Below are 24929 nucleotides of genomic sequence, written 5' to 3' on the forward strand. Positions count from 1 at the left end.
AAACCTTAAGAAATCCTGAAAAATCAGAGTTAATTATTATCAATATAGTCATTAACCTTCGTTCAAACCACTCTTAAATTTTCTAAAACAAAGTTGAGCGCATTCGACAATTAATCATACAAAATTCGTAATAAACAGAGAATCCTAATAAATACGGAAAGATAATAAATTGTTCCCATATTTATATTTAGGTATAAAATTAAAACATATCCGAGCAATAAACAAAAACTAATAATTAAAATAGTCCTTGTTGATTATTCGAATGTTATTCACAATAGATAAATTTAGCGATTTGTTAAGAGACCTGCAAGCAAATGTGCTTCCTTTAATTTAAAAGAAATTAGCAATAATGAGAATAAATTATTTAAAATAAAATAATAATACTGTTGGCAGGATGCACATGTGCACTGCAGATCTCTACATTCTAAACATGCGCGCAATCTGGCTACTCCGGATGACGCTATCGTAAAATCGCTCTGATTGTCTTCAGCATCCGAAAATTGCCAGATGCGCGAGCCGAAAATTGCCGTTCACAGGAAAAATCGTCTTTATTCAGCCGTACGCAGTTTTTCATCTTAATTTACGAGCTAAATGTGTGGTCGGTATTTTTTTGTCTTATTCCTTTTTTTGACCCGCCGTTACAGTAGTATTGTAGTATAGTATAAAAAATATAGTAAGTATGTAGATGTAAATAGATTTTTTTAATTATTACTACAGATGGCTTGGTTATGGAGAAGGTAAGATTTATCAAATAACTTTATATAGTTGATGATAAATAACCTTTCAATTATAATTATTTCAAATTTCAGAACTTATCTTTGTTCGCAAGTAGTTTTTTTTATACTCAGGGATGATATTTATATTCAGTATTGATGATTTAAACAATTTAAGGATTTATTAAAAAATGAAATTAAAAGGCTTTGTCCTTACAATTGAAATAGATATATGGATATATGGAGCTGTCTACAATGTTCTGTAAGCATTGAAAATCAATTGATATTTAATGTTGCAAAGAAGATCATTTATTGTATTTCTCTTAATATATTTAATAGATCATCAGACAGAAGGAGAGAGTTGAAATTTGAACCAATCCAAAGAGAACTTGTTTTTGATATTGATCATATGACTGATTATGACTAGATTAGGACATGATGTAATGGAGCAGATGTTTGTAACAAATGTTGGAAATATGTAGTGATAGCTGTAAGGATTTTGGATGTTACATTGAGAGGTACATGATTTCATTTTGTATAAACAAAGTCTGAAATCAAATTTATAACTTTTGCTTAATTTTTAATAGATGACTTTCTTTTTGCGCATATATTATAGGTATTTTTCTGGAAGAAGAGTTATTCATTGGATAAGTGATAAACCAGCTTGTTTTTTAACCATTAATGGAAAAAAGAGCTATAGCATATTATTTTTAATTAATTATGGGAGGATAATTCATTAAGAAAAAAGTAAAATTTACTGAAAAGATCCATCATTCTACCAAGTATGTACTGAGAACCAATTATTCAAAAGTTATGTTAATGTTTATAACGGGGTTTTGATCCAGCGCGGGTCACTCGTTATATAAATTACGAGGGGATTAAAACAGCTCGGTGTGGGCCTCGTAATAGGCTGCGCAAAGCCTAGCCCAGCAGCAACAGGAACGTTGTGGTGCAGCGTCTGTTACCTTGGCCCGCGGAGAGCGTCGTGTAGTCCTATGGGCGCTTTGGAACAATCACGAAATTCAGGTGCGAAAGCCGGACGGAACGGGATTGTTTACGATAGGTAAAAGGAAGCGCAAAAGAAGAAAACAGATATACGAGTAACATCGAGTTTACTACGGAGAGTAATACAAAATTAATACGCAGCGTAAGCGGGAGAGAGAGCGGCGAAAGCTAGCGAGAGAGACACGTATTCGAGAAGGTACTTACAATAATGTCTCGGCGTTAGCCCTGCAGGCGATATCCTCAGCCTCGCACGTGGCTCGCGATGACGCGCAGTGTACAGCTCGGGTGCAGTCAAGAGGCGGGCGGCCTTAAAGGCTCGCACGCGTGGTCGCAGGAACTAGCCCGCCAAAGGCACTAGGGGCAATCTCGGCACCGATATCTTACACCGAGTGGACACTCGCGTATTCGCAGACAACCGAAAAGTCAGTCACAAGAGGTTAGTCACGGAAAGTCGGATAACAAAAGATCGCAAGCACGTGTATAGCCGCTCATCACACACCCACGTGCTTCGAAGTCGCCGGTACAAGAGCGAGTCCTTATCGCGCGCCTCTCCTCTACTCTCCTACTCGCGCGCGTCGCGCCGGCCTCCCGAATTCTTGTAGGGATCTACACAGTCGACCGATGCTAAGCGAGCATTTCCATTCGACTACTAACGCCGCCGCGTTGCTGCGACCGACTTGGATATTCAACCAGTACCGCTCTACCCGCCTGTTCGGCAGGTTGCTCCTTCCTACGCTCGTGTACCTGTGTTAAATAAAGTGTTAACCTTTTTCTGATCAAGTACTGGCTGTGGCTACATTCATTCCTCTCCGGAACACCTCAATCTCTATCTCTGGACGACGCTACCCAACATTGGTGACCCCGATTTAGAACAAAAAACAAAAAAAGAAGGAGCGGGAGAATCGTACATTCTCTCTGAGCGAGGCGAGCACGAACAGGTTCATGCTCGCTTTTCCGATCGCCGGCGCGCACAAAGCCACGATCGCGTGAAGAAAGCTCGAGTGTTACGGAGCAACGGTGGAAGGCCGGCGCGAAGCCACTTCCCGAAGTGGGTGTCCTGACGCGAAGTCAACACCCGAAAAAGGTATTCACGGCGCGAACCCGATACCCGAAGACATAGACGACGTAACGTCATCGACTCGTTTTCTGCAATCACTCACCGACGCAGCTACATTAGCTATTTTCGTCGAGTATCATCTACAACAAGGTGGCCATTGGAATATAATCTTCGAGGACAACGGCAGCAGCTCCGAGAAAATCACAGAAGAGCAAGCGTCAAATTACAGACAAGCGAGTGCAGTGCGCGGAATTGAGAAAGCGCGCGCAAACTTGTTCAGAGGCGCGCGTAAACAATTCGGCGAACCAAACGACGGTTACGCTCAGGTTGAATCTCTTTCAACGCGATAACTATAAAAAACTAGTGCATTCGATTTCACCACATTTTTTCTCTTACGATTTACATTTTTTCGATTAAGCGAAATCGAGGACTCATTTCTTTTTCATTTTTTTTTAATTCATACAAAAGGAGAGAATAGTTCGCGATCGCGGCGGCGTGTGTTGGATAAGATTTAGTTTTGCGCTATTGTGAGGCGTCTGTGAGCGCAGTAAGGGCAACTTGTGAGCCACACACACGCATCGGCGTCCAATAGGTCGCGGGCCCACTGACAGTCCCCGGGCTACCCCGAACCACGATTTTCTCTCTCTCCTTTTCGACATGGGCGAGACACCATCCATCGAACAATTTCGAGCTCTCGAAGCGCAACTGACCGCGGCTCAAAATGCCATCGAAGGTTTGCGTAACGTCCAACCGCAACAACCACCACCGCCAACTACGAACAATACTAACGCACCAGCGATCTACGCGAGTTACCGCCAACCGAACATTCCCGCTTTTTCGCGAGAAGATCCAAACACGTGGTTCTTGCAAGCCGAGATAACGTTACGAAACGCCGGCATCACCGCGTCTGCTACTAAGGCCGATTTTATAGCGGAAAAGCTTGACATCGAGGCTCTCCAAGTAGTCTCCGAACTCCTACAACGCGACCCACGACCAGGCGATCTTTATACGCTAATGAAAGAAAAACTCGTAGGAGCTTACAGCTCGTTCGCTGAAACGCGTTTACGACGCATGATGAAAGGCCAGGTTCCCACGACCGGCAAACCATCACTCATCATCACTCGACTAAAAGCACTAAATACGGGAGCTAACGACGATATTATTCGCTCCGTTTTTCTCGAGCAACTTCTGCCCCCTTGTCGTGCAGCGCTAGCTGTCTCTAACGTAACCGATCTTGATACTTTGGGCACCATGGCCGACAAATACGCGGAATCGGCAGAATCTGATCCGGGCTTTATCTCAGCAGTCAACAGCTCAAAAACCCCGTCGCCCACCAACAATCTCGAAAGCCAAATCGCTAAATTAAAAGAGCAATTCGCGAAACTTCAGGCTGCCTTCGATCGCTCGAATCGCAGTCGATCTCGCTCTCAGCGGAATGCGAACAATCAGAAGCCTCTGAGTTCGGAACAGGCTGCAGGAGCATGTCGTATCCATAAAAAATATGGAGCTGAAGCCCGCAAGTGCATTCAGCCGTGCTCATGGAAACCGGAAAACTAAAACGGCCTCCCCGCGCGGAAGCTGCGGGCGAGAATGTTCCTTCCAAACGCTTCCACATACAGGATCGCGCTTCACGTTTACAATTCCTTGTCGACACTGGCGCCGAGTTATCGCTCATCCCGGTCACGAATCCAGGTGCGAGACCTGCAGCATTGCAGCTGTTCGCAGCAAACAACACACCTATCAAAACCTATGGAAAAAAAAACTCACACTCGACCTTCGACTTAAACGACCCATTGTTTGGAGTTTTTGCGTCGCGGCAGTATCCACTCCCATCATCGGAGCAGGCCTGCTCGATCATTACGGTATTGTCGTCGATGTGCGTCGCCGTAGGTTGATTGACCCAGCTACAGGTTCGTCTAGTGTTGGTTACTTTAAACCATCGGACACAATAGCCTGTCTCAAGATTCTCGACCCCAATTGTAGATTTTCCAAAATTGTTGCCGAATACCCAGAAGTTTGCGGTTCCAAACCAGCGAAACCCATTACCTTACACGACGTATTCCACCACATCGAGACTTCTGGCCCACCGGTCGCCGAGCGAACCAGACGTCTCGACCCCGAAAAATACAAAATTGCCCAAGCCGAATTCGACGAGCTTGTCAAACAGGGCATCTGCCGTCAGTCTAAAAGCCCGTGGGCGAGCCCTATTCACATGGTGCGGAAGCCAGGTGGGAAATGGCGTATTTGTGGTGACTACCGCCGACTTAACACTATTACCCAGCCCGACAAATTTCCCATACCCCATTTACACGATTATTCCGTGAATCTTCATGGAAAAACAATATTCACAAAGCTCGATCTTCATCGGGCATACTACCAAATCCCCGTCGCTCCCGTTGACGTGATAAAAACAGCGGTGATTACGCCTTTCGGCTTATTCGAATTCATTTTCATGCCGTTCGGTCTTCGCAACGCCGCGCAATCGTTCCAACGATATATCAAGCAGGTACTCCAGGGTTTAGACTTCGTCTTTCCTTACATCGACGATATCCTTATCTCCTCTGTTGACGCCGAAGAACATGAGAGACACTTGCGTATCGTACTAGAGCGATTGAAGCTTGCGGGCCTAAGACTCAATCTTACCAAATGCGAATTCGGAAAGGACGAGATTATATTTCTTTCGAACTTGATCAACAGGAAAGGCTCGAAGCCTACCGATGAGATGGTTCGTGCCATCACCGAGATACCAAAACCACAAACAATAGCGTCACTTCGTTCGTTTTTGAGCCTCATCAATTTTTATCGCCGTAACCTCCCGCACGCGGCCGCCGAGCAATCGCTTTTGTACGCATATACGCACAACGCGCGTAAGAACGACCAAAGGCCCATCGCATGGACCCCTGAAGCGGAGCGTGCTTTTGAGAAAACAAAGTCTGACCTAACCACCGCCACATTGTTGAGCCACCCCTCAACAGACGCGGAAACACGCATAGTTACAGATGCATCCGATATAGCCATGGGTGCAGCCCTCGAGCAATTTCTCGACGGATCGTGGAAACCCTTAGCGTTTTTTTCGCGCAAATTTAGTAAAACCCAACTTAATTACGACACGTACGATCGCGAATTAACAGCGATATACGAAACAATTAAGTATTTCAAGGATTTCCTCGAGGGAAGAGAGTTTGAAATTGTGACAGACCACAAAGCGCTGATTTTCGCTTTCGCTCAACGCTCCGATAAAGCGTCACCGCGTCGACGACGGCAACTCGGTTATATCTCGCAATTCACAACCAAAATCAAACACCTACCAGGCTCCCAGAACGTCGTGGCCGACTGTCTCTCCCGAGTCGAATCAGTCCGTCTACCCCTCGAGATTGACATGCTCGAACTAGCAAAAGCTCAGGCTGACGATCCCGAACTTAAGGACCTGCGTCATAATGCACAGAAACACTCCCTAAAACTGGTTTTTCTGGAGTGGGGTCAAGACGACAACCGCGTCTGTGTCGACCAGACCGGTACCGCCCTTCGACCCTACATTCCCAAGCCCTTGCGTAAGCGCGTGTTCAACCTCTTTCATTCACTTGCTCACGGCGGCCCGAAGGTCACCGACCAGGTCATAAGACAACGTTACGTCTGGCCTGGTATGCACAAAGACGTAAAGCTTTGGTGCAAAACGTGCTTAGATTGCCAAGCGTCAAAAGTGTCACGTCACGTTAAAAATAACCCTTCACCGTTCGTTGCACCGGACGCTCGTTTCCAACACGTCCACCTGGACCTCGTTGGCGAGCTCAAACCATCGGAAGGCTTCGTTTACTGTCTTACGATGATCGATCGATTCTCGCGTTGGATAGAAAGCGGTACCAATCCGCGACAAAACAGCGCAAACAGTCGGTCGAGCTTTTTACGACCACTGGGTATCCAGATTCGGAGCCCCTGAACTGGTCACTACCGACCAAGGCTCCGAATTTGAGGCACAACTCACTAAAGCACTACTCTCACTAATCGGTTGTCAGCGCGTACGTACCACAGCCTGGCATCCAAAAGCGAACGGCATGATTGAACGGTGGCATCGCACCGTTAAAACGGCTATTATGTGCCACAACGATGCGAATTGGGTTCGCACACTCTCGACCGTCCTCCTTGAATTACGCACACATGTTCGCGAGGAAACAGGCGCTTCTCTCGCGGAATATGTGTACGGCACAGCACTACGCCTACCCGGCGAATTTTTCCTCGAAGGAGAATTCACACCCGATCCGCAAGTATTCCTCGAAGAATTCCGCGACCACATGCGCAAAGTAAGGCCTATACCAGTCGCTCAAAAGTACAAGCCCCGCGCGTTTTTCTTCAAAGACTTGCACACCTGTACGCATGTGTTTTTGCGTACTGCGTCAGTCAAGAAACCTCTTGAACGCCCATACACTGGTCCCTACAAAATTCTCGAGCGTATCAGCGACCTTGACTTTAAAATAGAAGTGAAGGGCGCTCCCAAAGTCGTGTCAACAGAATTACTGAAACCAGCACATTTCCTCGCTGAACCTGAAACTCCACCGACACCTGCGTTTTTACAGCGCCCGACTACTACTACGACACAACCCTCCTCCACTGACGATTCCCATATCACCCGATCACTGCTAATCCACCCGCTTCCGAGTGCTTCAAACTCACCTGCCACACAGCGTCCTGTAATAGGTCAAACAAAACCGCCTCAAAGTGAGGAACCGGCACAGAATCTCGCTACCGAACCCGCCGCCCCAGGCAGCCAACCCGCGCGAGCTCCTACGCCACCGCTACAACCAGCCCTAAAAACCTACCCTTCAAAGAAAACATCACATAAAACCGTCACCTTTAACCCCGCGGCGAACGAGATTTACTTAGTACCAAAGCGTAATTTTAGAGACTCTAGTTTTTAAGACTACTCCTAAGTTTGTTAGTAAGGTACATACATACATAAATTTCGTATTATGAAACTATCTCCTCCGTGCGATTCAATAAGGGGGGAAACGTGTAGGGATCTACACAGTCGACCGATGCTAAGCAAGCATTTCCATTCGACTACTAACGCCGCCGCGTTGCTGCGACCGACTTGGATATTCAACCAGTACCGCTCTACCCGCCTGTTCGGCAGGTTGCTCCTTCCTACGCTCGTGTACCTGTGTTAAATAAAGTGTTAACCTTTTTCTGATCAAGTACTGGCTGTGGCTACATTCATTCCTCTCCGGAACACCTCAATCTCTATCTCTGGACGACGCTACCCAACATTCTCTCTCTCTAGCTCGCCCTCTATTAGCGCTCTCTCTGACTTACCTTTGGCTGCCATACATGTGGGATAATTATAAGACAATTATATATATAAGAATAATTATAATTATGTATGGGGAGAGAGAGACATAACGAGGGTCTGGCCGCTCGTTATATGTTTTAAAAAAGTTTATCAAGTTTTGTAACTGAAAAATGAAATTATAGACGAGGAGTTAGTATCATAGAGCCAATGTTCGCCGATATGTATGTTGAAGAACAAGGAATGCTAGACATAGAAGAAAGGGAAAACAAATTTTTAGATATTATTCTTGAAGAAAATATGAGGATAGAAATTGAAGAAATATTTTATCAGTATGTAACACGTTCGTTAATAATTTTGAATTCCGTATGGGAAATAAGCACGAACAACGTCGCGTCACAAATTATTTTAAGGGAGAAGGCTCGGAAGGCACATTTGCTTCGTCGCGGAAAATTAACGAGGGCTCATGTCGTCCAGTAGTATCGACCATCGCGATTTACCTAATTACGAGAGAGACAGTTTTCACAAATAAACTCATCATTTCGAATATATTTACACTTTATTAAAAACAGCAATTACATACGGCATTTGACGTGTGCGTCGGCCAAGTCCGGGTTAGTCCGTTCTGTGCGAATTAACGCACAAGAAACAGAACATCGCCTTACAACTGTTTCGCGAATTCCCGCGAGTGCGATGCGAATTTACGCATGCAGCCACTCGTCCGTGTCCGGCCGATACGATGCTCGGAGAGAGAGAAATCGAGGCGCGCACCGAGAAACGAAAAAGGGTACCTGACCTTAGGAGGGAGCGCTGCTGTGGAAGTCCACGTCTGCTGGGCCCACTATGTAGTCCTCCAACGGTGGATCTCTAGGTGGATGCAGCTGGTCTTCCTCTTTGATGCTGGTCACTCTATGGCAATCAACTATTCACACACTTGTTTTTGTCGCGAGGCTCAACTAGCTCGGAATTCGTTGCTGGTCAAAGCCCTACTACTCCCGCAATCTCGCGCTTTCCGCGACGTCTTACGCGCCCCTCCCTATAGGTACCCAAAACGGCCGAGCGCCGCCGGCTACGCACACACATGCGACTCATGCCGGCGACACTACTTCTCTCTCTCCTCCGTTCCCGCTCTCACTCCATCCCTCCAACGCCAAGCATCTCCGCCGATCAGGAATCAAACCTGCATCAAAGCCACATCGTGCGTCGATACTCGGTTTTCATCAACCGAAACCGATGTGGCAGCGGCTCAGGGGAAGGCACGCGGAAGAGAGAGAGAGGCGAACAGGGCGATCGAACTCAATGATCGATTTGCCCGTCACAAGTATTTAATAGCTGTTAAAAAATGGAACACTTTTGTGAACTTTTTCAAAAATAAAATTTAGTTAGTATGTAATTGTTTTTCCGGGTTTGAATAAATTATTATTAATTGAAAGATATGAATAAATAAATTATGTGCTCATTACAGGGATCATAAAAGTGGTGTAATACTCCTTTTCTTATTGATGAGATAATGATTCAATATGCTTATCCTAGATCAGATATAAATGTACCAACAATAATAACAATGATAAGAAGCGGTAAGATAATCAAGTATATGGTTACAACTCTTAAAAATTATTTTTATGTAATTAATAATTGTCATAACACATTTTTTATATATAAAAATAGAGTTTTGAGCTCAGTTTTCGAAACATAAATATTTTAGAGTTTACTTAAATTTTTATATTTGTTCATTTATAACGAACTCAAATTTTTTGTCATTCTAAAATCAAGATAACAGTATTTTATAGTCGAACAATTATTTTATTATAGAAAAAGGTGATCAAGAGTATCATTGAACAACACGCTAAAATATCTTTGTTGTTTGTCTGGTAAGTTCTGTTTTGTATAAATAGTGAACTGATTCTTTGATTGAACATGAGGGTTTTTCAATTAGATTTTTTTTAATTGTAGTGTTTTTCTTAGAGAACAAAAAATAAAATACTATTTTCTTAATAATATGAAATATCTGACATTATAACACACAGTCTACACAAAATTAACAAATAATTAATTAATATCACATATTCAATAGGACATAATCGTACATTTGACCATTTTCTAATAATTGACAGAATATTAGACATATAATTCAAATATACTTTTCCTCGCTTTTAACTTTTTTACATGCCTTATGGTTTGAAATTCTTTTTGCTGATTTTCTCAACTTACCTTATTATCTAAATTCGAATCTTTCTCGTCATTCTGCAAGCTGCTCTTAGTTGTTCCAGAAATATCTGAAATATTGCTTTTGAAGTGAATTCTTTTGGATGCTACTTTGATTTTCAACTCCTCCTCAGTATCTATAACAAAAATTAAACATATTATATTTTTTCAATTAGAATATGTTATATGTAAAAATTTTTCAATGCTATTTTCTGTGTTAAAAAACATTTAACAATGGATACTTACAACCAAGATGTAAAATGACTGCTGGGTAGAAATCATAGTGCTCGTGCTTCACTTGACAGTTGTCAGTACAATACCACTTGACTCGATACATGGTATATAGATCAAAGTCACTGAGATTTTTTGGTTGAAATCTAATACGGAATGGTTGTCCATTATCATCAAGCACTTTTTGTCTAATGTCATTTATAGGTACTTGATAGATTTTTTCTTTCCTATCTTCACCTAACATTGGCAAAGCATGGCTGACCTGGTGAGTCAGGAACATTAATACTTAATGGTGTTACTTCATCAAAATTCTCAATATCAACATCACTTAATGAATCACTCATTATTTTTAAATTAACACACTAATGAATGAATGAATGAATTAATTAATTAATTTAAATTAATATTTTTTAATTTTCAAACTAATCTCGCCAAACTACCGTAGTACGACAAACGACGTTTGTGAACTAAGACAAAGGCCGCGATTGTTTCTTTGTTTTTGCTATGGTATCATTTGTTTAACATTTAAAAAAGTTACTAAAAAATTATTACTAAACACAAACTTTTATGAAAATTTATTCAAGTTTTGAGAATAATCACACAAACTCGACAAATTGTCGTTCTTGAACAAAAGCCCCGAGTGTACAAGTTTTGACAACTTTAATTTATAATTTCAAAAAATTTAAAATAGATGACGTCATGTGGGATTTTATTGTGCTGGCTACATGCCGTCCCACATGAAGTATACTGACTGTTGTCAGTAAGAGTGTATTTACCACTATTAGCAGTGTACATATGAATATTTTTTTTTTAATTTTTTATTGATATTAATATTTGTAGTAATGGATAACGTGTTTCTCACTAAATACAAGAGATACTTGGTAACGAGAAGTTCAAAAGATTTTTCCGATTATGCTAAAGGGCAAATGAAAAAAGCGAAAGTGTGCGAGACTGATGATGCGTAAATTGTTGAACAAAAGGTGAGTTAATTTACAATAATAAAAATACTTTTCTTAATGTTCCAGTCTCAAACAATTATATACGTGTAATTAATGTTATTTTATTTATAACTTTTAATATTGAATTGAGGTTAACAGAAACTGTTATAACGAGTGTGTTATCACTCCTCTCTCTCTCCTACATAACAATAAATGTATCATTTAGTTACATAATTTATCTCATTATTGTGTGACCCTACTTTCAGCAGCCAGGAGCAGGTAAGTGGGACAGAGAACGCGAGCTAAGAAGTCCGCGAGGAAGAAAGAGAGAGAGAGAGAGCTACGCGCCCTTCGCGCGTCATTAGCCAATCACGCGTCGCGACATATCGTGGCACGCGTGAAGGCGCGAGAAAGCGCCGACCAGCCGAAAAGCCAAGAGGGGAGAGAGCGACCCTCCGGGCGAGTGCATGGGCCTGTCTCAAAAAAAAGCAGAGGACCTCGCCGACGCGCAACTGACCGCCTCGCGACCACGCCGCTACGCTCTCCCGCGTAAAAATAAAAATGATTGGCAATAGATTGCAGAGATATTGGCAAAAAGTATTGAGGATGTATTGAGAACATATTGGCAATTGCTATTGGAATACAATTGCCAACACTTGCCTTTAATACGATTAGCAGTATGTTGCCAACAGCTGCAAAGAAAAAAGAAAATTACTCGGCAATACGTTGGCAATATGTTGCTAATAGCTGGAAAGAAAACTACTCGGCATTACTTTGGCAATATGTTGCCAATAGTTGCAAATAAAACTACTAGGCAATACATTGGCAATATGTTGCCAATAGTTGCAAAGAAAACTACTCCGCAATACGTTGTCAATATGTTGCCAATAGTTGCAGATAAAAAAGAAAACTACTCGGCAATACGTTAGCAAAATGTTGTCAATAGCTGCCAAGAAATTTACTCGGCAATACGTTGGCAATATGTTGCTAACAGCTGCAAAGAAAACTACTTCGCAATACTTTGGCTATATGTTTCCAATAGTTGCAAAGAAAAAAATTACTCGGTAATACGTTGGTAATAGTTTATATCATAATTGCTCTATAAAGAATTTTCATACAACCATGATTTTAAAAGATTTTTATTATATTATAACTTATGACACACACACACACGCATATATATATATATATATATATATATACATTATATTAAATTACAACTGAGATTTTATAATTAGTGAGGTACTTGTAATATAAAAATTACTTATTCGTTTTCAAGATTATTAACCGGTTCTATAATGTAGTCGCGATTTTCGTTTTCCATTCTCACATGATAACAAACACTCCTCAAGCTTTTAATATCAATAGCATTCAATTGCGAATAAACTTTAGTTTGTAAGTACAAAAATGGTAGTGTGCCCGGTGGCAAATCTATTGAGAATGGATTAAGAACTTTTATATTCTTAATTATTGCATAATTTTCACCCTGACAATCACAAATTTTCCTACAATTGCAATTTGTAACTCGTATGAAATTTTGCGTTAAACCAAATTTTTTATGGTTATTTAATTCATATTTTATATAAGAGGAGTCTGTCTTTTTGCCTTTTCGATATTCTTCAGATGTATATAACATATTATTTATATACGCCATTGAAAATATGAAAATATTTTTTCCACACCAATAATTATTTATTATCAGTTCAGATACATAAGCAGGTCTTTTTCTTAAGGAACTACCGACAAAAAATATGTTATTTCCAATTTTCGTTAACTTTAATTTTCTCGTAGGTGATAAAATAGTGTCACAGAAATTAATTGCTTCCTCGTTACCCTCCAGCCGTTCATTTTTATATGTATATACAGCCAAATGAATACTTAAATTGGAAATAATTTGTAAGTGGGGAGCATTGCTACTTCGAACCATTCTTTTTAATTTTCCATTCAAGTCTTCAAGAGGAAAACACGTAGTGGTAAAAAGTGGACCAAACCGGCGAACCATCAAAGGTAAATGTCTTAAAATGTGAAAATTGCAAGTCATGAATTTTAAGGCATACAAATTTTCGAAATTTCCAATGAACTTATCAAAACACTTATCAGACAAGTCTATCATTTGTTCCGTCACTTTTTCTTGGCATAGTAAATAAAGCCCCAACCAAAAGTACATGTAATGATTTAAATATTCTTCCGGTAATATACCATTCAAAACGGGCAAAAAATAATACAACCCCCAATTTTTTAATTCAGATGCTTTCCAGTATGGGAAATGTGTTTTAATTGGTCTTGGTCGACGTGCAACAAAACAAGGTGGTTTTATTGAACATAGTCTATAATCTACTACATCGATCAAATAATGGAAGGAAAATTTCGCGCCAGCAAATTTTGAATCAAACAACAGAGAACCAAGACGTTTTATGACTCCTTCAAAAGCACAATGCATGACATCTATGCTTGTTGAAGTGAGATAATTATGACAAAATTTTGACAATATTGAAGGACCTTTTACCCCGCATACCGGTACATTAACTTCCAAAGCTAGTTTTGCGTTTTTTATTATATCTGCATCAGTTCGTAAACACATTTGTTTTCTATATGAATATACGCGAGTATTTTCAACAGTTTGTCCTTGTTCTAAGCAAGTGTTGCATCCAAATCTGCCGTTATACTGGTTTATGCAAAGAAAAAGAGCCTTTGCAGGTAAGTCCGCAGTACCACATATTATTCCTCGAATGTTAACAAATTTCATTATATCTTTCACGTAAATTTGTATACCTTGATAGACCCTTTGCAAAGACTTTTTCATTGGCATTAAAAACAAATTTGGGTTTGGTTTTTTTTCACCAAACCATAAACCAATCAAAAGCACATTCTCTACACGGTATCTTATTTTATACGGAAGCTCTAGAATGATTAAAATAAAACCCCAAATACTATACTTACTTGAATTAAAAATTTTAACACCGTCGGTATACCATTGAAACGATATAGAATTTTTTTGAGACAAAATTTCGTTCGGTCGACTGAGTTCTTTATATATACTCCCATCATAAATATCTCGATACGATTCGTCGTTACTCCTACGAGTACAGCTATTTTTCAGACTACTATAAAATCCTGGACGTTGATACAAATTTTCTAACTGTGGAACTAAAGGAATTTCTAAAAAATAATTTTTGTTATCTGAATCGGTACAATCGCAACATTCGTCCATATTTATAGTTTTGTCAATTTCAATCGACTCATCGTTATCAACGTTATCGTCAGTATTATTTACCGGAGCCTGACATTTTTGGCAGTAATGGTGTTTATAGAAACGTGTTTGTTCATCTGCAAAATATTGTTCAAACATATAATATGAATTAGGACAGTTATGGGGCGCAATACAGCATATTGCAACTAATTTCAAAATGTCAGCAATGCAAACTTTGCTCAAGCCATGACGTAATTTTAGGGCGGCTAGGCACGTTATGAATGCTAACAGAGTAATTGGCGATCCAGGGAATAATTTTTCATCGCGAACACATCGTTGCTGGCTATTTCGTTTGGTCTCGTCGTCACTCGAAAAGCTACTTGTATCACTAAAGTCATCACCATCGTCCTCGAAGTCACTATGGTAGTTTTCTGCATTAAAAAACGCAAATGACACTCTACCATTTAGTTCGCATAACAATAATAATTAGTTTAAGAAATAGCTTGGGCAGAAATGAACATGCAGTTTTGTCATTTAACTTGACTAATCATGCAACAAGTTTCCTGCTTTCCAATCATTTATTATGCGCTCATGTGACTTGAATAGTATAAAGAGCAAGTATAAAGTTTAAACAAAACGCTCCACACCCATTCCCGCTCCGGAAAATCAAATAAAAAGAATCTCGATCACAATTTACTTTGAAGAGTCCTTCATTGGTAATTATTGCCATCACTCACTCTTTATAATATTTCGCTGTCGTTTTTTCGTATACTTATGTAGAACAGCGTGTAAGCCTCAAGTATACGTACCATAATCAAACTTTAACAAATTCGACGAAGGCACATTGTCATCGTTAATATCCATATCACAACAATCAAAATATGTGTTGAAATCGGAACTTTCAATGTTAACAATGTTTCTGTTATTATTCTATAAAAGGTATACTGATTTATTATTTATTTGCAAAACTTATTAGTGATCAAAATCTATGGGGATTACTTCATGTAAGGTCGTTTCGCCTTCGAGTGTTCCTTCGCTTTCCGTAACACCGACATCACTTTTCAATAGTTTTTCCAAGCGATATTGCGTTTCGGAATTGTATTCTTCGAAAGAATTCCTCTGAATCGGCATTTGTTGTTATGGTATTTAGCAAAAGCAATTATCGATTCACACTCCAAACTTGAACCTTACTATTCACGATATTTCAGGTTATTGGTATTTTTCAGCTAATAACATTCTATTATCTTTATTATTAACGATGCTAAGCGGTTGTCAGGTGTTAGTTAACATAACCCACTAAGCAGTGACATTTTGCGCTATCAGTTTTTGAATGAAAAAAATATTGTAGCGGCAAAATGTACGCGCTGATCATTTGGACGAAGCATAAAACTAAGAGTGTAGTAAGCGTCGATAACTTGAAGCCTGAGAAAGATGAAGGCAAAGAGACTTTGGTTCGCTATTACGACGGTAAATTCTATAAGGCCAAAATCGTGAGAAAAAGTGGTGAGTATAGTATTAATAATCAATTAGTTTAAAACAAATTAAATATTTTTATAAAATGTAAGCAAACTTTATCGAGAAGTGGACGATTTTTATCTGTATGTATATTTGAACACTATATATAAATAAACCGTATAATTAACTTATATTTTTATATTTTATAGACGATGAAAAGTATTTAGACATGCTACATGTAACTACTGATGGAGAAATTTTGATGAAAAATGTAAATACGCATAAAAAAATGCTCAAGCAGAAAGGGACTATTTAAAAGGAAAAGACAAACTGGAAAAAAAGAAAAGAGAAGGTAAAATTAATACATTTAATAAAGTTTTATTAAATACGAAGACTATTTTTAACGATCATGGTGGGAAAGCAGCGAATGCAACTTCAGGGTTAGATAGGAATTTGAGCCAGCGAAGCTTATCAAACAAGATAAGTAAAAAATCTGCAGGTGTAAGTAAAAAGAAGCGTTGATGCTAATTACAACTGTTTGTAGTTTGTAAAAATATGTAATTTAAATTGTTTATTTATTGTAGAATATATATGATGACAACAGTTCAACAGAAAGTGAAGATTTTTCAGAAAAAGGATTCATAAGTAATGGTGAGGGCATTTAATACCGACGCCGGCGCAGCTGAAACGGTGCTACCATCAAAACGAAGGAGAACAAAGCACTGGGACAGCATGTATGAATGGAATACAAAAAAGGTAATAAATGCTATACACCTTAATATAAAATAGTAAGTCTTCTGTAAAAGCTTGGCTAGAGTCCTAAGCGTACTTGACCGTTTTTGTATAAATTTGTATATAATTTTGTATAAATAATCATCTCTTTACAGAAACAAAAAGATAATTTTGCAAAGAAAAGCAGCAGCAAATCATCAGCAAATAAAAAAACAAGTCTTATGGTCAATGAGACTACGCCTGCGACTAGCAGTACACCTTTGCATCACAGTCCAACTTTAAATAACAGTACACTTTTGCGTATCAGTCCATCTTTCTATGACAGCCCGCCAAGACAGTTTCTCAATAGCGGAAAATCAAGGAGTGCCACTGCAAATGATTTTGGGAAATCGCAAAATTATGGAGAGGAGGTTAGTGATAACAGCCAATCCCCCGGCCGTGCAGAAAATAGGAATAGTAGCCAATCCCCCGGGCGTGCAGAAAATCACGTGGAGAAAGAGAAAAGAGTGTTGGCAAGTTAAAAAAAATTATAAAAATAAAGTCATGAAGAATGAATTCATTTTGGATACTAATATTTTTTTAATAATATACGTACTCTCTATATTGTATTCTCTATTGTGGTTTTAGGAACGCAGGGAAATTCAGCAACAGGAAAGGGATTATCACAGAGAAAACTTAGTTGACGATCGATACGAGGTAAATTAACTGCAATAGGCTACCGATATTTTACGAAACTATACAAATTATAATATTAAATTTCGCAGGAAGATGAAGATCCATTAATTCAATGCCGACGACCAGCAGTTGATAAAGTTTTAATATGTGATGATTTTCCTGAAGTTTGGATTAAGAAGGCAGATTTGACGTGCGTGTATAGATGGAAAAGTAAGCCAAATGAAATGGCGCGTCGGTTGCTGAAATTGCTTGTAGGAGTTCAAAATTTAAAAAATATGTGCGCAAGAGGTCGTTCATCTAAACATATCGCAGTTCCAGAAGATATTTCAAATTGCGTCGAATGTAAGTATTCATTTTTGCATCTTAAAAAAATTGCTTTTCTTATTTTCCAATTCGATTCTTTAAATTTCAGACTATGTCAACAAAAAATGCGAAAAAGGACTCACTCCAGCTCAATTTTCCACGGTGGTTAATTTGATGTGCGGATCGTTACGTCATCCTAACTAATATTCTAATAATTTCCATTTTAACCTGAATGTTACTACTAAAATATTTCGAAATTTAATTTACATAGTTTAAAATAAAAAGTTATTAATTAATATATTCTAATGTGAATTGAGTTTCAACCAATGTATTAATGGAACATAGATGAATGATGTTCATATATGAATTATTGCCAAAATATTGCCGAGTAATTTTTTTTTCTTTGTAACTATTGGAAACATATTACCAAAGTATTGCTGAGTAGTTTTCTTTGCGACTATTGGCAAAATATTGCCAAAGTATTGCCGAATAGTTTTCTTTGTAACTGTTAGCAACATATTGTCAACGTATTGCTGAGTAAATTTCTTTGCAGCTATTGACAACATTTTGCTAAGGTATTGCCGAGTAGTTTTATTTTTTATCTGCACCCGCGTAAAAAAAGAAACTATTGGTCATACATTGCGCATATATTGGCAAAAACTATTGTGATTTTATTGCGGATATATTGGCGACTGCTATTGGGATACACTTGCCAATAGCTGTCTTGGGTGCTACCAGCAATAAGTTACCAATAGTTGCAAAATGAGCCCGGTTTTTAGCAACTATTGGCAATATGTTGTCAACGTTGATTTTTCCCATATTTCCCCCATACTTTGCCAATATGTTGGCAATTGTTGCAAAGAAAAATTTTCCGTAATGGCTTGACAATATCTTAGCAATATAAACTGAATTTATTCTTCTTCGTATTCAATTATATTTTTACAACATTTGTTTTTTAACAAAATATATTTTATTTGTATTCCAACTTTTTACAATTTTTTATTATTCTACAGGCTTACGCGTGAATCAGACAAAATACCTATACGTTCTCAAGAACGTTAACTGGCTCTATAATGTAGTCACAATTCTCATGTTCAATTCCGACGTGGTAACAAACACATTTCAATCTTTCAATATCAATAACTTTTAAACGTGACGAAACTCGAATAGTTTTATGCAAGCCTGAAAGCGTACCTTTCGGTAGGTCTACTGAAAATGGGTTTTCAACGTCGAGATTTTTTATAATTGCAAAATGTTCACCATTGCAATCACATATTTTTTTACAAGTACAGCTTGTGATCCGCATAAAATTTTGTACAATACCAAATCTGTAGTAATTATTAAATTCGTATTTAACATATGACGAGTCGGTTTTTGTTTTCTTTTGACTCTCTTCTGACGTATATAAAACATCGTTCTTGTACGCTTTTGAAAATACAAATATATTTTTTTCAGACCAATTCATTTCTACGATTATTCTATTTACATAGTTCGGTATGGCTTTTAGTAATGTACCGACTAAAAATATTTTATTCCCAATTTTTGTTAGTTTAAGCTTTCTTATAGGTGATAAAACATTATCACAGAATTTCTGAGCTCTCTCGTTATCATTTAGCCAATAATTTCTAAAAGTATACACAGCCATGTAAAGGCTTAAATTGGAGACGATTTGTAAGTGGGGTGAATTACTACTACGAACCATTGCTTTCAATTTCCCATTTAAATCTTCTAGCGGAAAGCATGAAAGTTGTAAAAAGGGGCCCAAATCGACGGACCATTAAAGGCAAATGTATCAATAGATGTAAGTTACATGTCATAAATTTCAAGTCGTAAAAATTTGGAAATTGTTTAATATACTTATCAAAACACTTTCCTGCTAGATCTATCATTTCGTTTGTGACTTTCTTCTGACACAATAAATGAAGCCCCAGCCAGAAAAGCATATAGTGATTTAAGTAATCATCTGGCATTATACCATGCATTACTGGTATAAAATAATAAATCGACCAATTTAATAACTCTGATGCTTTCCAGTAGCTTAAATGGGTTTTTATCGGTCTGGGTCGACGAGCGACAGAACAAGGAGGTTTAATTGAGCATAATCTATAATCCGCTACTTCAACGAAATTCTGGAGCGAAAATTTCTGGCCAGCAAATTTTGCGTCAAAATGTAATTGAGTGATCCTTTTCGCAATACCTTCAAAAGCACCGTGAAATATATCGATACCAGTAGATGTTATGTAATTTTTGCAAACTTTACACAAGGTAGATGGGCCTTTTACACCGCAAACAGGCATTCCTGATTCCACAGCTCGTTTTACGTTTTTGAGTGTTTCTTTATCGGTTCTAAGTTGCAATTCATTTCTGTATGGATAAACACGAGTATTTTGTACCGTTTGGCCTGGTTCTAAACATGTCATGCACCCAAACCTGCCGTTGTACTGATTCATGCAAAGGAAAAGAGCTTTTGCAGGTAAATCTGCGGTACCACAACATATTAATCCTCGAATAGTAATATACTTTGCTAGATCCCGAACGTAAACCTGAATACCTTTATAGAGCTTTTCTAGAGGTTCTTTTACTGGCTTTAAAAACAAATTCGGGTTAGGTTTTTTGTCTCCGAACCATAAAGCAATTAATAAAACATTTTTTATAAGATACCTCATATTTAATGGTAGTTCTAAAATAATTAAAAAAAAACCCTATATGTTGTATTTAGATGAGTTAAAAATTTTAACTCCATCGGTGTACCATAGAAAAGATATATTGTTTTTATCAGATAAAATACCGTTTGGCTGATTGTGTTGTTTATATATTTCACCATTGTAAATATCCTGATAACCGTCATTGTTCATACGAGCCGAATTATTTTTTATGCTATAATAAAAATCTTGACGTTGGTATAAATTTTCTAACTGCGGGAGCAATGGAATTTCCAAGAAATAACTTTGTTCGTTAGGATCATAACAATCACAATATTCACCCACGTCATTAACCTCGTCATTTTCGATGGATTCGTCGTTATCAATATTGTGATCGGTGTTATTAAAAGGAGCTTGACATTTTTTACAATAATGGTGCTTTATAAAATGTGTTTGTTGATCAGTGAAAAATTTTTCAAATTTGTAATAAGTAGTGGGGCATTTGTGTGGTATAACGCAGCACAATGCAATTAATTTCAAAATGTCAGAAATGCAAACTTTGGTCAAACCATGACGTAATTTGAGAGTAGCTACGCATATTAAGAATGCTAATACAGTAATGGATGATCCTGGGAACAATTTTTCATCCCGATCGCATCCTTCTTGATTTTTCTCTTCAGTCTCGTCGTTGCTCGAAACGCTGTTTGTGTCGCTGAAATCGTCGCCATCGTCGCCATCGTCGCTATCGTAGTTATCTGTATTAAAACATGAAAAATGGTGTAATATAATCTATATTAAAAAAAAAAGGCTCTATTTTTACTTCTCAAACATATAATTAAACAATCCTTACTCTAATAACACTTGTATAAAAAAAGCATTACGAATGCTTGCTTTGCGCACGCGTAAAACAACATGCAATTATGTTAGTCTTCCGAAGTCAAACTTACTATGAAATTTGTTGTACCTTCGAGCGACTATCGATTAATGCTTGCTTTTTCTACGTAAAATGGAATATGCAAACAAGCACATGTACATACATACCGTAATTGAAATTCGGCCAGCTTTTTTGAAGTACATTCACGTCAATATCCATGTCGTAGCAATCAAAATATTGATTTGAATTGGAACTTTCAATACCATCTCGGTTTTCAAGCTTATAAATAATATAATACAGGATTATTAATTATTCTTATTATTCATATCGTTGAGGGCAGTAGAAAATTTTACGGGTTACTTGATGTATTGTATTTTCGCCTGTGAGTGTACTTTCAGTTACTGTGTTATCGACATCATTTTTCAATAAATATTCCAAGCGATATTGTACTCGGGGATGGTATTGTTCAAAAGAATATCTTTGTTTCGGCATTGTCAATGATATTCGAAAGCACCATTTAAGTTGATTTTAAGCATAATTCTTACAACATTTTAGGTTACTGTTCAATAACAACAATTTTTATATTCGATTTTCGACTGTGTTGCGCAGCTAATATCAGATGTCATTAGTTGCCAAGACAAATTAGTGGCGTTTCGTGCATTTTTTAAATGTAATTCCTTATCTCTTTTAACAAAAAAAGATATTCTATCGGCAAAATGTACGCGTTAATCGTGTGGACTGGTTACAAAACCAAGAGTGTGATTGGCATCGATAAATTGGAGCCTGATAAAGACGAGGGCGAAGAGACGATGGCACGCTTTGATGATGGCCGATTATACAATGCGAAAATTGTGAGAAAAAGTGGTTAGTAAAGATTTTTACTGATTTGAAATTTATACCCTATCAAATCCATTAAATTGTGACACTTTATTTTAAGTACTTAAAAATATAATTATATAGAGTTTTGCTTACCATGATTTTGTAATTAATTGTTTTCCAGATGACGAGAAGTACTTAAATATGTTACCTATCACTACTGATGGTGAAGTGATGGTGAAAAATAAAAATACATACAAACAAATGGCCCACGCAGAAAAAGCTATATTGAAAAAGCAAGAAAAGCTTGCTAAAAAAGAGAGAGAAGCTAAAAATAATACAAAAAACAAAGCTTTGTTGGATAGCGATTCCATCTTCGATGACGGTTTTGGAAACTCAGGTGGTACTTCAAGCTCTGATTCGGAGAGTAATAAGAACCAGGAAAGCTGCAAAATCGATTTGGATCAACAAGTAATCGTAAATAAAAAAGCTCTATCTGAAATTCGAATATTTTCACGATACAAAAGTTTATGATATAAACTGTCGATATGTTGCAGGATCTAGACAACGATCCGAGGCGATTGAAAAAGATTCTGACGACATTGATGACGAGAAGAGCTCCAAAACGAAAACTTGTAAAGACGACGATAAGTTTCATGATCAAGTAAATTGAATACGTACTTTAATTATTTTTTCGATAAAAGATACGTTCTGGAAAATGGAAAATAGTCGAATTATTTATAAAAGATACGTTCTATTACAAAATCTTCGAGGCGCAGTTATATTTCCGCGAAATGTACGTGACTAATCTTCATTCATTTTTGTAGGAAATGTACCGGAGTTCTAATGAAACTGCGGTTCCGGAGGAGGTGGAACCGACAAGAAAAAGAATCAGGAAGAAGCGCAGAGACAGCAAGTTCGAGTGGGATGCCCTGGAAATTCGTCGAACGGTATATTAAAATTTTTAATTAATTATTTTCTATGCTTGCTCCAACTAACTTCCAGTTGGAGCAAATCGAATTTTATTGAGCTTTCAGTAAAAAAAAATACTAAAGAATAGTCCTTTTTTGTACTATTAGAAAAGAACAGAAACTAGTCAATCCAAGAAGAAAAATAGCAACAAGACACCAATTCGTCCTACATTTGGCTATGAAAATAACGCGGAGACATCACAAAAAAACAGCAGCAAAACATCGGCTAATACTGCAGGCACTTCTGGATTTTGCCGCAACGATAACGGAACCGATAGCGATACAGAAAATCAAGAACCTATCGGAAAAAGACAAGACTTTGGTTTACAGCAAAAGAAGAGAACAGTAGAAACTACGGCAAGTATTGTTGAAACCAATAGATGATATACAATTTCTTCAGCTTACATTTTATTTAAAAATTTTTTCATCCGGAAATTTAATTATATTTGTTGAATAAATAACTTTATTGAATCAGTTCAGCTTATTCAGCACTTAATTATATACACTTTAAGGTTCGAAATCGTGATGAGCATGCGCGGAAAAAAATACAAGAAAGGACTGCTGGCGAACTCGAAGTCTTTCCGGGGGTAATTTATTTTTCTTAAGTATATTTTCAAACTACATTCGAAACAATTTATTCAAAATTAATTTGCAGCAAAATCAGGTGAAAAATTTTTGGGGATGTGAACCACCTGACTACTCCGAAGATGATGTGAAATTATATTAAATAGGTCATAAATACCACATCATGAAAAGAGAAATATACTAAAATGAATTTTTCAGGAAAATGTTGAAGAAGATATACTTGTAGAATGCAGACGACCGGGACTTAAAAAAGTTTTGATATGTGAGGACTTTCCAGAGGTTTGGATCAAGAAGTCTGAATTGACGTGTCTGTACAGGTGGAAATCGAAACCACAAGAGATGGCTCGGCGACTGCTCAAACTCCTCGTAGGAACTAAAAAATTGAAAAACATGTGCGCGAGAGGCCGCTCATCTAGGCATGAACCAATTCCAGAAGATATTGCAAGCTGCGTTGAATGTAAATTCCAAATAGTAATTTTTATATTGCTAATCTCTTTTACAACTCTGTAACTTCCCCGCATAACAGTAACTCCATTTTCGTAATTTCGAGCTGTTTTTTTTTTCAATTCAAAGAGGGTACGTAAATTCATCTATTTTCTTGCGAAGAGTTAGTCTAAACGGTTCTAAGGACAGGTTATTTTTGCTCTACAACAAATTCGAAAATTGACTAGCCGTTTTTACGTATATTATTAAGACTTTAAAAACACATAACTCGAAGTTCCGAAAAAAGAGTTAGGCTGTTTGCCGGTAAGCTACAGAATTCATGCTTGCTAAAAATATTTTCAAGCACACGTTATTTTTCCTCATTTACTATTTATTTTTTTTAATATTTCAGACTACGTGAATAAAAAGTGCGAGAAAGGTCTTAGTCCAGCAGCATTCACGACAGTAGTGAATTTGATGTGCGGTTCGATTCGTCACCCCAAAAAATAAATTGACCTTCATTCGTTATCGAGTTTAAGTCAGAAGTTGAATGTTCCTCCAGTCATACTGAATCTTTGAAACAGCTCATTTTAATAAATTCGAATTTCACTCATAAACAATAAATATTACATTATCATACAATCTTTTTAAAAATGTTTAGTATTATATTCTTAAAGATTATTATTAATTTATGAAGAAATAAAATCTATTTAAAAAAAATAATGATGTACAAATTTAATTTACACGGAGAAAAGGAAATTTAGTTTTTATTGTCAAGATTAGCAAGCCATTGCGGAGAATTTTTTTTGGCAACAATTGCCAACATATTGGCA

The 24929-nt window shown here is 37.8% G+C and overlaps 1 protein-coding gene and 1 pseudogene across 1 annotated transcript; both read left to right on the top strand.

The window, feature by feature from the left end:
• Positions 1-717: 717 nt before the first annotated feature.
• Positions 718-9894, top strand: LOC131675108 (DNA primase small subunit-like; annotated as a pseudogene).
• An 11978-nt stretch (positions 9895-21872) lies between these two features.
• Positions 21873-24727, top strand: LOC131675166 (uncharacterized). The gene is made up of 7 exons (XM_058954038.1): positions 21873-22165; positions 22302-22594; positions 22675-22781; positions 22945-23067; positions 23197-23675; positions 23744-24130; positions 24509-24727. The coding sequence occupies exons 1-5, from the start codon at positions 22018-22020 to the stop codon at positions 23435-23437; spliced, it is 912 nt and encodes a 303-aa protein (XP_058810021.1). The 5' UTR covers positions 21873-22017; the 3' UTR covers positions 23438-23675; positions 23744-24130; positions 24509-24727.
• The last annotated feature ends 202 nt before the right edge of the window (positions 24728-24929 follow it).

This window comes from Phymastichus coffea, unplaced genomic scaffold (genome assembly GCF_024137745.1).
Source record: "Phymastichus coffea isolate CEN01 unplaced genomic scaffold, Cenicafe_Pcof_1.1 PCOF00016, whole genome shotgun sequence".
NCBI classification, from domain to species: domain Eukaryota; kingdom Metazoa; phylum Arthropoda; class Insecta; order Hymenoptera; family Eulophidae; genus Phymastichus; species Phymastichus coffea.